General features: G+C 40.9%; 1 protein-coding gene across 1 annotated transcript in view; it reads right to left on the reverse strand.

Moving 5' to 3' along the window:
* Positions 1-4,333: 4,333 nt before the first annotated feature.
* Positions 4,334-14,406, reverse strand: part of DOCK4 (dedicator of cytokinesis 4) — a 231,248-nt gene continuing 221,175 nt past the window's right edge. The window contains 4 exon segments of the mRNA XM_033162667.1: positions 4,334-7,669; positions 8,526-8,584; positions 10,449-10,562; positions 11,191-11,263. Of these exon segments, the coding sequence (XP_033018558.1) occupies positions 7,244-7,669; positions 8,526-8,584; positions 10,449-10,562; positions 11,191-11,263 (672 nt within the window). The 3' untranslated portion in view covers positions 4,334-7,243.

Consider the following 14,406-nt stretch of genomic DNA (forward strand, 5'->3'; position numbering starts at 1 on the left):
AAAACAGATGTGACACATGTGATTGGTTCACCTGATCGTTATTTCATAATGTAAAAATAGTCACGAGGGGGAAATGGTATTGGGTGACAGGGTTTAACCCATTTCCTCTGCTCTGCCCCCCTCACCAAACCTATTAGCTTGGGAGAGGAAAGACAGATACAAAAAGCAAACAAACCCCTCTCTTTCTAACAGGGGTCTTTCCCCCCTTTCCTCTCTCCATTGAGCACCAGAAGGGAAAGGAAAGGAATGAACTAGAACACAGCAAATGGAATAGAGTACTGTACAGTCGTACCTTGGAAGCTGAACTGAATCCATTCCAGAAGTCCATTCAACTGTCCAGAAACCAAGGCGCGGCTTCCGATTGGCTACAGGAAGCTCCTTCAGCCAATCGGAAGCCGCGCTGGATGTCTGGATTCCAAAAGAACATTCGCAAACCGGAACACTCACTTCCAGGTTTGCGGCGTTCAGGAGCCAAAACGTTTGAGTACCAAGGCACTCGGCTTCCAAGGTACAACCGTACTGTCAAAACAACAAAAGGGAGACATCTTCCCTCCCCTAAAAAGCAAAGTCTTGGAAAGTATCCTATGATGCCATGTTTGCAAAGCATTCTGTTGCAGGCATCCTTCGATTACATGACTTTGGGCATGCAATATATATTCAGACACTGCTTTTTAGTAAGAGGCATGGCAGTGCCACTAACATATCAGCAAAGTGCAGCGAAATAGCGTCATTCCTCACCCCGCCCCTGCCAAATCATTTTGGGATAAACAGAACACATGAAATGCACACTAATGGTGCCAATCCTAATAGTAAATCCTATGAAGCAAAACATGTACTTAAGTCGACAACAGAAACTTCCATAGTTCACGAACTGTATCGCAGAAGTCATTAACAGTTACGGTTATTTATCTTCTAATTTGTTTTTCTTTTTTAAAAAAAACACCTCATTATTTGACTATTCCAGATGTTACAGCAGTTAGCATACTCAAAGACAAACAGGCTGGTATTTAATTATTGTTGACATTTAACAATCTGAAATGAAATGAAAGCCTAAATATTATAATACATTCCACGGATAGTGTCTAAAAATGCTTGAAAGTCACCAGATAGTTTGCGAAGCTGCATGTGTAAGGAATGCACCGCACACCATTCAAATACAAGACTTTCAATCTGAGGGTGGTGTTGCATACACAATACATTTCAAAACACACTTTAAAAAAAAGTCTGAATAATAGCTCGCTTCAGTACTTCAGTCTTTCAGTGCATGTCTGTTGTCGCAGCTATACAAACAAGAATCCAAGTGATGTCAGTTATACCTAATGAGGTGAAAACTTAGGATATCTTCAATGTCACAGCAGCCACTTTTCATTTTAGAAGGTCAAAACAGCAGTGACAGCGTTTTCCTCCATTCAAGCTGTATCCCCCTTTAGGGGAAGGGCTTGTTCCACACACCTTTTCTGGAAATAATACTCTTGGACGGTACATGGCTCAAATCTGCTTTATTGGCCTTGCCCAACCAAACTGCTGGTGCAACTTGTAATGAGTGAAATGGTTACTAAAGAGTTTGTTGCAACGCTTCCATTACCTCTCTTCACAATTTCCCATTTCTTTCTCTTTTTAAGCAAAATGACGAAGTTTAAAAAAATAGGTATTATTACAGAAAGGGGCTTGCTCTTGCTTTCTTTCTCTCTTTCTCTGTCTAGCAAGGTCGCCAAACTTAACCAAACACACGAAAAAGCTCCTCAGAGTAGGAAACACTTCCCGTTGCTTCTCCGAACATGCTCAGAACCAATGCATTGATTCTGATAGGTCTGTTACCCCACAGGGCTGTTTTTGATGCCCCCAGCATCTGTTGTAGCAGCTGTGCTGGACAGGCCTCATAACAACAGAAGGAGACAAGACTTTACCTACCAGCTGCCCAATCAGTCACCGGCTCTTTTGGCTTGGGGGCTTGCACTGCCCAGCTGGTCCTAACACAGAAGTAAAGCTGCGTGAGAGAGCTGATGGCCAGAGGACAGGAGATCGACACACATGTAAATTCAAGGCAGTATAAAAAGGGGTGGGGAGAGTGGGTAGGGCAGGAAAAAGTGTGTGGCTTTGACATTTTGAGGATTATTTTTTAATTGCCTGATATTTTCAGTGGGAGGGCTGTGCCCCAATGGGCCAGCCTCCCCTGCCTGTGCTTACATCTGAAGTAACAGCATGCCTGGATAGCTCAGTTGGTTAGAGCATGGGGCTGATAATGCCAAGGTTTTAAGTTTGATCCCCATATGGGGCAACTGCATATTCCTGCATCGTAGAGGGTTGGACTAGATGATCCTCAGGTCCCTTTCCAACACTACAATTCTATGATTCTATGATCATCTAGAGCCCCCATCAATACCATTAAGCCCGGAGTTCAAAATTACCTAGCTGCACCACTGCTGGTGGACGTATATGAGCAGGGCTTTTGTAGTTGGTTTGTTCATTTATTTGTTTAATGAAAAGTGCTCTCCTTTCTGCCTTTTGTGTGTGTGTGTGTGTGTGTGTGTGTGTCTGTGTGTGTGTATTCCACAGGTGAAGAGGTAAACAGTCTGCGAGGAACTAAATAAGGGGAAACCAGAGGAGGTGGTAAAACCAAGCAAAATTTACAAAATGACAAAATGCTCACATGGGAGCATGGATTTCAAAGTCCTCCTGTGCACATAAATCTGCAAGAGACTGCACTGTTTCCCAGAAACACAAATAAAAGCTTTGGTTTTTTTAAAAAAAAAAAACACACACAACTAAACTCAATATGTACAAACACTTCTTTGCCACCTAAAAAGCTGTTAAATATAAAATGCTTGGTCTGTAGTGAACTGAACAAGTTAGGGAAATTAGGAGCAGGCTGCCTTTAATATTTCTAGTTGTTTTTTGTTTTGTTTTTAAAGGATCATCTTCAACCCCTTTATAAGTGAAACCGTAGACCTATGTTTGATGTGTAACACTCATTAGGGTTGGATCTGCACAGATTTACAGAACACTAAGGAAAAAATTTATATAGCTATGAATGCATATTTCCATGGACAGCGTCTCCTGGTGTCACATTTTTATAACACACTTTAACGTTATATTGTAATTGACCAGTATAGCTGAGTTCTATGTGTTGTGACAACATTCGCCAGATTTTAGACACTTGGTTAAACATAGGTGTTGTTTACTGTATAGTCACTTCTTGAAAATCTAACAAAAATGTCAGAAAAAGGTACAAAAATGATATGAGGAGAATTCTGTCACTTCTCACCAGCATTAGCAAGAGCACTATCTATATACCTTTTATCAGTAGTGTTGTGCAAGAAGAACAGAGTGTGTGAATCACAGAGCAGGAGTGATACTATCTGCTGAAAGAGAAGGATAATTGATAGATTTCCCCCTTGCTCTGGCAACTGAATTTGACATTAACAAGTCTTTCAAGTATTACTATTGTTTGAGACATATTAGCACAGAGGAAGTCAGAGATTTGGAAAAAATAATAATTAGTGGAAGCTGAATCATTCATTTCTTGATGGGGACTATACTTTTGTGTTAGGAGTTTAAATGAAAATGCTTCTTTTGCAAGAGTGTTCACATTAAAAAAGAAAAGAAAAAGTAAATAAAGCTAAAGGCTGCATTACAGATGGCTGCAAACACAGATGGAAATTAATAGTTAAGGCTCCATGCGTTTTGCAAAATTAACCTATGTAGTAAAAGCACCACTGAGTTCAATGGAGCTTATCCATTTAACTATGCAGAGGATTCTTGCAGTCATGCCATGCGACTAATCAGAGACACAACTGGTCTGTCTCCCCAGTGAAATCCGAAAAGCTGCTGGTGCTTTAGGGCTGTCCTTGAGAACCTGGTTGCGAGAGCTGCACTTTGCTACTGGAAACCCACCACAACACCCCTGCTTTTCATACTGACATTTTTGCACATGCCTCCCTGCTATACAAAAGACATGCTATTGCAGGATATGCTGTGGCCTGCATTCTAGCGATGAAACATGATGATGAGATGGATAGAAAAGTATGATCTGCCCACAACAGACACACCACCTGCTAGGACAAAGATATTTTGTTCCCTAGAGCAACTATGCATTTAATGGCCAATCAAATTATATTCTTTAAAAGCTCCCGGCAAACGTGTGAAAGCTATGATAGAGTTGAGTTGGCAGGGGCAGGGCAGACAAAGGAGACATGATCAGCAAAGAGATTGCTTCATTTTCTCTCTCCTTTAAAACCAGAAATGAAGTTAGATCAAATACAGGATCTGAAACTTTAATTCCATGGCAAACTGATTTACAAACTCAGCACTCAGCAGAAAACAAATGGTACAATAAAGATCAATCAATTTTATTGTGTATTTATGGTTCTTCAGCAACCAGTATAACCATCTGTAAACAGAAACTACATTAAAAGTTTTGCTGTCAAGCAGACGTCAGTAATACGTGCACATGAGTAAAAATTTTGCTTACTGCCAAATATGTTTTAAAAACGGACTTGAGGAGCAAATAACACTGATTCAGACTATGCTGAAGGACCAGGCAACACACTGATTCAGCTCTATGTATAAGGTGGGAGAGGGATAAAAGTAGGTCTGTTATCCAGTTTGTGACACTTTATTTAAATTACAATACCTTTTCCTTTTTTAAAAAAACAGCATAAATATGTAAGCTAACAGCTTCAAAATTCTGGTTATGCGGACATGAAAATGTTATGATAAGCGAGAGCTAGTTCAAGAAATCTCAGGACTTCAAAATCAGCAACGTACAAAGCTAAAATTCATATGCTCCTTTTCCAGTTATAAACACTTTTGCTAAACATAGATATTTCAACATATATTAATATATTTTTCTGACATTCAAAGTTGTAGAGTCAATATGGCAGAATTATTGTTAAAAGCACATATGTACAAATATTTTTCCCCGTGCCCCACCCTTACATAAAGTATTTGGCATAATTATAACAATCTTACTGCATACACAACTGTCTGGTTTTTCTTTTTCACATAGTTGTACTCCTTATTAAAATTAACCAGTTATGTACAAAAATACTCGGACATTTATTATAGAAAACCTCTATAGCTACCATTAACAGCATATACCTGCTGAAGGTTTCGTTGAGGGAATATAAAAAGTGGTCACCATGTTGCAGAGTTAAGCTATCAACAAAGCAAACTGTTAAATCAACACACACACACACACAATTCCCAACAAAACAGGGAGATAACTTTTGAACGGTATGATTGAAAAATACAGATCATACGTATTGGTTGTCAAACAGATGTTGCAAACAGTACATAAATGGGATGGGGAGCGGAGAAGAGATAGAAAAATTGCTTATACAAGGTGATTTAATCTGTGGTCCTAGAACTGAGTACGAAATTTCAAACGGATCTACAGGAGCTTTCGAGTGAAATGCCACCTTGAACATCATCCGGCAAGAGTAAGGGCACTTCAACACAGAATGTTCTGTAGGGACTTGGGCTGCGATTGGGAATGTCTATTTGCAGACAAGTTTTTCTGTTTTACTCACTGAGGGGTCCGTTTTCCTTTTTTTCAGACCACAGTTCCTCACCCTCCTGAGGCTCCCTCATGTTTTGGGAGTGGAATGTACAGCAACAGAACGGAAAGGAGGCCCAGCTCTTTCGTTTGGGGAGACTGGAATGTGCCGTGCTTTGGGGGAGTGTAACAGACCTTGCGCAAAGTGTCTTCACTCTGAGCAGCGTCCTTTGCTTGTCAGGACAGATTTCCAAAGGCAATTTCGCAAGTTGCACTTGGGCAGAGATACTGCGGTGATTTTAAATGGCACACGTTTGCAATTGCTGGCGGCCGCTTCCTTTTTCAAAGATAAAATACACAGAAGCAGAAGCAGGGAAATGTCGAGTCCCCCGCTTCTGTGCATTTTGAATGCCTTTTCAAACAATGTGGCATGTCACATATTTTGTCCTCTCTCTCTACAAGAGGACAGATTGTGGCATGAGAAGCTGCCCTGTCTGGAATGGACACGAGCTATGGAGGAGTCTACACAGCTGGTTGTCAGAAACTGAGCAAGGGGTGGGGGACAGGCCGGGGGACTTGTAGGAAAAGGTACCTGCCTTTACCCAGATGTTTCCTAAGCTTTCTGTTGTACAGTGCAGTATGCAGTCCGGAGGCTTAAAGGCTGCCAAATGGGCAAGATGCTTGATTGGGAGAAAGAAAGAAAAAAAAATCACTATTAAAGCCTGAATCCTGATTTATAGTTCTGATGTTTCACGCACAGTTAATGCCCCCTATTTTTCAGGAACACTTATTTGTACCCAGTTGTTTGCCATTCTTTGCATTTACTAATTTTACAGCGCTGACAATGGCCATTTCAGATCACAATGAAAAGGACACAGTCACTTGAGATACTAGAACACCTCAAAGGTTACTTTCCTCCTCTGAAAACACACAATTTTTAATGTGCAAGTGAAAATTCTACAACCAGCTGTCCATGGGAATTTTTTTTTATCAGCAGCTATATGGAATTATGAAGTAAATTGGAAAATGTAGGCCATGTTGACAGATCATTGCCAAAGTGCTGAAAATGTCATTTTTTAAAAAGTATGAAAATGTATATACATATGCTTTATAAAACGTGGAAATGTGCGAAAAGAAAGTAAGTAACCCCAAACAAAGTGTTTTGTTTCATGAACTCAGCAACAACAATATCCTCATGATTTTCCAATGCAATTATAAGCACTTGACCCATAATCACTTTTGTTCATGTACATGTATTAATAAACAGGTTCAAAAGTGGTAAGGGAACAGTCTCCAAAATGTTCACAAAAAGTAGAAATGAAACTATCTTGTTACAGGAACATGCCTTGGTTTTATATATTAAGTTTAAATCATATTATTCTGCATGCTCTAAGAAGTACAGGGAATTACATTAAAGGAAGTTGTGGAGGGGAATTATAGTTTTGCTTAAAGTATTTTTTGGGGGGGTGAGCTTCATATTCAAACTGGTATGCATCCATGTCTGCTGTACCTAATATTAACGAAATCATTTCAATCTTGTTTCTTGCAATTATCTGGCATTCTAGGTTAGTACTTTTCATCTGCCAAAAATATTGAACATAATATTAAGCAGTTAAAGAAAAGAAAAGAAAAAAGAAAACGACTGGAAAGAATATTTGTGAAAAATATTAAAGTGCCTATGTTAGATGTGTGTGTTCCCCCCCCCACTTAAGTCATTACAAAAAAAATGACCCTCTCTTAAAAAAGTTATAACTGAGACACTTTCCGCGGAAGAGGCCTGGGCCGAGGGACCTGTTCAGTTCTCTTGTTACTGTTTTCCAGATTGTTTGGTCGGACCAGCAGGGGTTTGGGTGGCAGAGCTGGCGGATCTGTGGGGATGGGGATGGAAAGACTGTGAGGTAGCGGGACAGGGCGCCTCAGTGTCCGCTCATAAACGCTGTAAGGTGGCGGAGTCTTGCTCTCTTTTCTCACGGGCTCTTCGGACATGTTGCAGTTAGAAATAGGTACTGGGTGCTCCATGACTTGAGTTTCAAAGCCGGACGTCTCAGACATGCTACACCGACTGAGGGAGGAGATGCCACTGCTGTAACTTCCAGACAAGACTGGGGAGTTGGAAATGAGTCCCGAGGAATGGTAGTCCACAGGAGATGGAGTAAACGATTGTATTGAACCCTGGGTGAAAAGAAAAGGAATTAGTCCCCCACCACCGCCACCCAAAAAAAAGAGAGAGAGGGTGGTGGAGAAGGAGGAAATTACTTCTATGAAGAAAACATGCCAAGTTATGGATAAACGTTCCTTCGCAACAAGTTCTGAGTTCCGTGTGATATGGCCCACTGAAATTCTGAAGCTACCAGAAATGCAGGGCAGTTTTCTCATTTTGCGCCTTCAAAACCAGAAGCTGAGCAGAGCTATTGTTTATCACTACGTGCTCATTTGCTAGCAATGCTATAAAAGCCTCTAGAATTAATGGTAGCACTGTGCCCTCTAATGCCAGAAATGAGTACTTTCACAACAAATCTGTAGGCTGTAATGCTGAATCTGCTTCCCAGAATTAAACCTTTTGACTTGTCAGATCTCAGAAACAGGCAGTGGCAATACAAGATAGGAGATGCAATTCTGTATAACAATTGCCACTGCATAAATCTTCCATGAGAAGTAACAGTATAAAATAAAAGCGCCTGAGTTGTTTTATGTTCACTCCAGCTTATGGCCGCTGTCTTCTGAAAGCATAGGACCAACTTGCTGCTACAGACACTGGCACCGTCATATCAATAAATAAACTATATGCTTATTTTATTTATTTATTGCTTCATAACCTAACCTCTCTAAGCTGTTTTAATAAAAAGGAAACGAGAATGCGCTAGTTTCAAGGGCTGAGCTTTTATGATATGAGTTGCCCTCAAAACATTAAGATTCTGAAGGCAAAATGCAGGTCAGAAGATGTGTCAATATTACAAGGAGAGAAGAAAAGCATCGTATTGTAAACAGGAAGAAACACAAAATAGTTCAAATTCCATTTAGCCACTACCTTCATTGGAGATCTTCCGGCAGGAGAAGGGGAAACTGAGGTTAGGTGTCGAGGTGATGCTGCTAAAAAAAGAGAGGAGAATTTAACAGATTTGAGAATTCAGTTGGAATGAGAATAACAATGAAGCTTAAAATGGACATTATATCAAAGCTTACACACATGCATGGACACTAAGATAAAATTTGGTGAATTAGGACAGTGTTTGTGGGGGTGGTGTTTTTTATTCCCCTATTTTCCTCATTTTGTGCTGTATTCCCCCCCCCCCTTTTTATAGCAGCTTTGGGTATTACTGACCGAATGATATAGTATGTATTTATTTATGCATAAATGTTGCTTGATAATAACATTATGATGACCAGTCATTATAGTCCACATTCATCATTTACTTTCCATTAAAAACAAACCTAGGCTTTGTCCTCAGACCCCCATGGAAGCAACTCCACAATGAAAGGATCTTGCCCCCCGCCTCCATTACCATAAAAGTCAGCAACCCACAGTTCTTGCTTTTGGCCTTTGCAGCTCCAGGCAGAGTGCACTGATAGAACTTTTCAACCCAGGGGCTTCTCTTATCTGCAAAAACCCTCTAAGAATGGAGGAAAACACTTCCTCTTATTTCCCCCTCTCCAGTTGCACTGAGGACCATTGCTCTGGGCCCCTCATAAAATATCTCTCCAGACTGGAGGCACCAGGCTATCTCCAATAGCAACACAACATAAGCAACACAATTGTGTGTGTGTGTGTGTGTGTGTGTGTGTGTGGACAAACAGGTAGTTGAAAAAGAGCAGGCAGCGGCAAGAAATATGGGACCCATTACAAAAACAAAAAAACTAGCCTGCAGGCCCTCTGGCAACATCCCTGTGCCCCGCTGCCTGTTTCCCACCTTCCTAGCCCCTTCCAGGTGTAATGAATCAGGTCATAGTTAGGGGCTGTTCAGAGACCCATGGTGTTGTAAGGGTTAATGGGCTCCCCAGTTTGAGTGGCAGACACCCTTTGGGAGGCGGGACATTCCGCTATTTAAAAGGAGGAAGAGTGTGTGTGAGAGGGTTGGAGAGTGGTGACTGAAGAAGGAGGGTGTGGGGCGAGGTGAGGTTTAGGTTAGGTTAGGATCGTTGAAGATGTGTTTATGTTACTGAAAGGAAAAATCTACACTGTTAAGAAACTAAGCTTATGAACCTATACTGAAACCGTCATGCTCTGTAATAATTAAAGATCTCTTGTTTTTGAGCCAAGAAAATATCGTCGTTCTTTTGGTCCAGCGAGTTATATAAGCTCTTGAGGAGGGGAACTCAGGAAAAGGGCAAAACTAATCTGAAAGGCGATAGTTTGTGTCTTAGAGTTCCCTCAGGAGGGGCTAGCGGGCGGAAAACCTGGGATTGCCACAGAGTTGCTAAAAGGGATTAGCCAACTGATATAGTGAGGGGATCTAATAAAGAGAGGCCCCGAACTATAGGCAAAGGAGAGGTTAACCCCCGAAGCCCAGAGCAGAGGATATAACCGGCCACGGCCGCTGGACAGGAAAACTCCCGTTACTAAGAAATTTCCCAGTTTAATAATCAAAGGGAAAGGCAATAACAGATGGACCTCAGAGGGACAGGTGGGGTGCATGGTAATTTGACCCAGAACACCTGATTAAAAAGTCAACTTAGTAACAAGGGGAGAGTCTGAAGTGGAGGTTCGTCGCACCAGGTCCTTGAAAAATAACCTCTGCCCAGTCTACTTGCCTTGTCCCTCTTCAAGCTCTACTGGGCTGGGGACATTTGGCTGAGGCTACCATGATCTCTTCTCATGGCGGGTCTCCTAGCCATGCAGCTCCTGGACCTACCCATCCTGGTTTCTCAGACGAAACCTGAGCTGAATTCAGCCTGTGGCAGACCATTCCCATGCCTGCTACTAGAAAAGAACAGTTGTGATGTACCCACATACCAGTTTGCGTGGGGCGTGGGGGCACAGGAGGAGACATAAGCTTTGCACTCTCTGACATGTTCCTGGCTTCCTTCCCGCTGTCCAAGCTCCAGCTGCTGGGAGTGCTGTTTACAGCTGGAAAAAGATGACAAAAATCAGCATTGGTATTCTAAGCTGTCAAAAGTTAAACTACATATAAGCCAGTTTTTTAAAGTTGGCTACAAATTGTTGATTCAAGCCCTAGAGCGAATTTACTTAACTAGTCTCTGTAGCCTCCAGGTTAAGGGTTTTGGCCTCTCTTCTGTCTGAATCTACTGAGGAAGCCGTTATTTCACATTTCATTTAGACTCACTATTTTGTCTTACTGAACACCACTGTGGTATTTAACTGCAATATATATAGTACTGAATGCAAAATTGATTACAATTGTGTGTGTGTGTGTGTGTGTGTGTGTGTGTATATATATATATTAGGTAGTATCTGAATAAATCATACCTACTAAATCAATAAAAATCAATCCATTAGCTTATAATCATGACTAAGTTACAGTAAGTCCTTTATTTCAATGGGTCTCCTATGAACATGACTAAATGCGATGCCACCCATTATATATATTATATTACACTATAATGCTACATTATACATTATTTCTGCTTAACAAATTTTTATTATTGTGCTTTGCTTTACTTTTTTCTTGCGAGAGCCACCACAGATATTTTACAGAAAGGTGAGATATGAACGTCTAAATAAATAAAATGCTTACCTTTCTCAGGACCAGACAAATTAGGATCGCTTCGGGGCAAAGCACCATCTCCAATGTGATTGAACAAAATTCTCTAAAAAATCACAACATTTTCATGACAGCATTTTTATTAAACCTTTAGAAATCAATTTTCAGATAGGTTTGCAAATATAAAATTAAATTTGTGAAAAATTATCTTTTTTAAAAAAAACACCAGACTAAAGCATGATTGATATGGTTTGATATGGATTTTCTTTAATTATGAGTCCTAAGAGGACTGCTTAGAAGACAAAAAACAGAGGTAATTTAATTTAAATACCATGTACAAAAACAAAGCTCTTTCTGTATTGAAAAACTAGGAATAATTAATCAGCAGAAGGGCTATGCATTGAACAGCGAAAAAAGAAGGCATTCCCAAGGCTTGCTTTTTTAAAAAAAAAAGCAATGGAAGCTAAAATGCTTCAGATAACATTCAAATTCAACTGCAGAAACTCTTGAGATCTTAAAAAAATATGAAAAGAGCTTCCTTATTTTTTTGGGGGGGGGGGTCCTGCCTCTACTTAATAAAATACATATCTGATATAATCTAGGCAAATCCTATTCATATAACCACACTTGACTCATGTGTAATACACCATTTTTCTAACCACCCAATGATACTGGGATTTTCTTAAGGTCAGTTAGTAAAGAATATATTATATAATAATTACTATATGTCATAAAGAACTTGTTAGCAAAAGTCAACTGGATGAATTTTACAATCTCCTTTGAAAATGATTGATTGATAATAATGCAGATATAATCATCAGATAAACCATTTAAGACCAAGTTTGTAAGGCAACAAAACAGTTTATTCTAGAATATAAAGTAGTATCATTTAGTCAATGGTACCTATACAAAAATTCCCAAGGCAGTTCCCCCATCTCCCTCCAATGGCTATTACTTGATTATATACAGGAAGTGAGGCAAAGATGTACAAATGAAGTTTGAGTGAAGGTATGTACTTAAATTGAAGACTACAAAGTAGATTTAGATGTTTATATAGAAATAACATTAGTAGGTCCTGAAAGAGCTAGTGAAAAGGTAGAAATCCAAGGTCATTGGATGTGAATGCTATACTACCAGTAATTTCCAATTTACATCGCAAGAGCCTAAATACTGATTAAGCAAATTTGTCAAAATCAAGGTTAGCAAATGCAATATTTGCAAGAACTTCGGATCTTTTCTGTGGGAGAGTCTACAGGGACCAGCCAAGGAACCAAAGTCACTGATAGATTGGTGGAAGCAAACTCATAAGACAAGAACTGCCAGATATCCAAGGCAAACAATACATTCACGAGAACAGGGAATTGTGGGGTACTTGCGAAGAAAGAAAAGGGAAAAAAAGTACGGCAACTACAATGAAGCTAGAGCAGACAGTAAGAGTATGCAAAGCTTTATCACTAGAAACATCGACATGCAGACACGTCAATTAGAAGATGGAGAATAAGCATGACAGGTCATGACAGTGCAGCCAACAGCCATATTCTCAGAACAGGAAACGACCAGACTGCCTTTCTGACCGGCCAAATGTGACGGCAACTCGGTCTAACAGGCCAGCCTGTGAATTTGTTTAAAATGGGCAAATCTGAGTGGCGGTGGTAAAATATGGAAATAGTTTGACTAAAGCCCATGTTGGACCACCATTGTGTTCCTTGTTTACTAAATTCACCCCTTACAAAAACGAGGCACGTCGTTACCAAACAATGATTTTGTCCTGGTGTTGTGACATAGGAAAGTACAGCAAAAGGCAGGCAGCATGGAAAGGAACTATACAAATGGGCAGATTCCTGATCAGCCACCCTGAGCATGAAGAAAGCTAGAATGATAGACCTGTTGCCCAAGTCTGGTCACTGCTTTCAAGTGCCCTTAGTGAGGTTTCTATGGTCTGAAATGAATTACGGAAATTTCCAGGTCTGTTTTATTTCCCCTGAGGCAAATGACCATCTGGATCTCAATATTCAGTGCTTTCTCTTATGTGGGTAAAGGGACCCCTGACCATTAGGTCCAGTGGCAGATGACTCTGGGGTTGCAGCGCTCATCTCACTTTACTGGCTGAGGGAGCCGGCATTTGTCCGCAGACAGTTTCCAGGTCATGGCCAGCATGACTAAGCCGCTTGTGGCAAACCAGAGCAGCGCACGAAACGCCGTTTACCTTCCCACCGGAGTGGTACCTATTTATCTACTTGTACTTGATGTGCTTTCGAACTGCTAGGTTGGCAGGAGCTGGGCCGCAGGCTCTGTGGTTTAGACCACAGCGCCTATATGTGAGGCTATGGGGGAACTGCTATTGCCTCCAATAATGACTTGGTGAACTGTGACAAAGCAGTATGCCATGTCCCCTTCCCCATATCCATCTCTCTAGTGATAGCCCAGAAGTCCCTACTATGGTGGTGTTCTATAGCACAGGGCCGTCACAAGAAAAAATCCTTCTCCTTTTTGATTTAGTTTAAAGAGGTGACAGAGAAAAGGAACTGCTTGAGTCGTTATCTGCATAATGTTTGCATGAGAAATAGGTATTTTTTTTCTACTTACCCTGTCGGGAGCTACTGAGGTTGTTGACAGATTGTGAGACTTCCCTGTCAGGTAAGTCTCTGGGTGAGCAGATACTGGGCCTATGTGCTCCTCAGGCTCCTTTGGTGAATCTCGGATGCAGCGCGGAATAGAGGCCTCATTCCACTTGGCAAAGCAAGGGTTTGCAGGCTGGGAGCAAAAATGGTACAGTTCTTTTTTTGTGGCATGTACCAAAAGCCACTTTAACATAAGAATATTCCTCCGGCAGCCCATTTCCTGCCCTGGCTGCTCCAGCGGATGATAGAAAAGTTTAGGCTGATTCAAAAATAATGTTTGCTGTCGCTGAGCAAATGTCAGCTACAATGGCAACCAGCAAGTCATAACAAGACTAGAGGAGATCGCGTTATAGAGCGACAGAGGAACTATTAAGCAAGAGCTTCCTATCGGAGAAAATGAATTACAAAAACCCAAGGGACGTTCGTTTCTGAAGATCCTTTGAAATGGCAATAATGTTCTACCAACGGAGCCGAAACTCCACAAATCACAGGGAACCTGCTCCAGGGTTTCCCCAAGTCTCAACATGAGAACTACATTGTTAATAGCATGGTGTGGGGATGGAATGGTCTGCAGAGGTTTCAAGAAATATGCCAAGGTTAAATGTGATCGTTAAAAAGAACGGCTGTC

The sequence above is a fragment of the Lacerta agilis genome, chromosome 10, assembly GCF_009819535.1.
Source record: "Lacerta agilis isolate rLacAgi1 chromosome 10, rLacAgi1.pri, whole genome shotgun sequence".
Lineage (NCBI taxonomy): Eukaryota > Metazoa > Chordata > Lepidosauria > Squamata > Lacertidae > Lacerta > Lacerta agilis.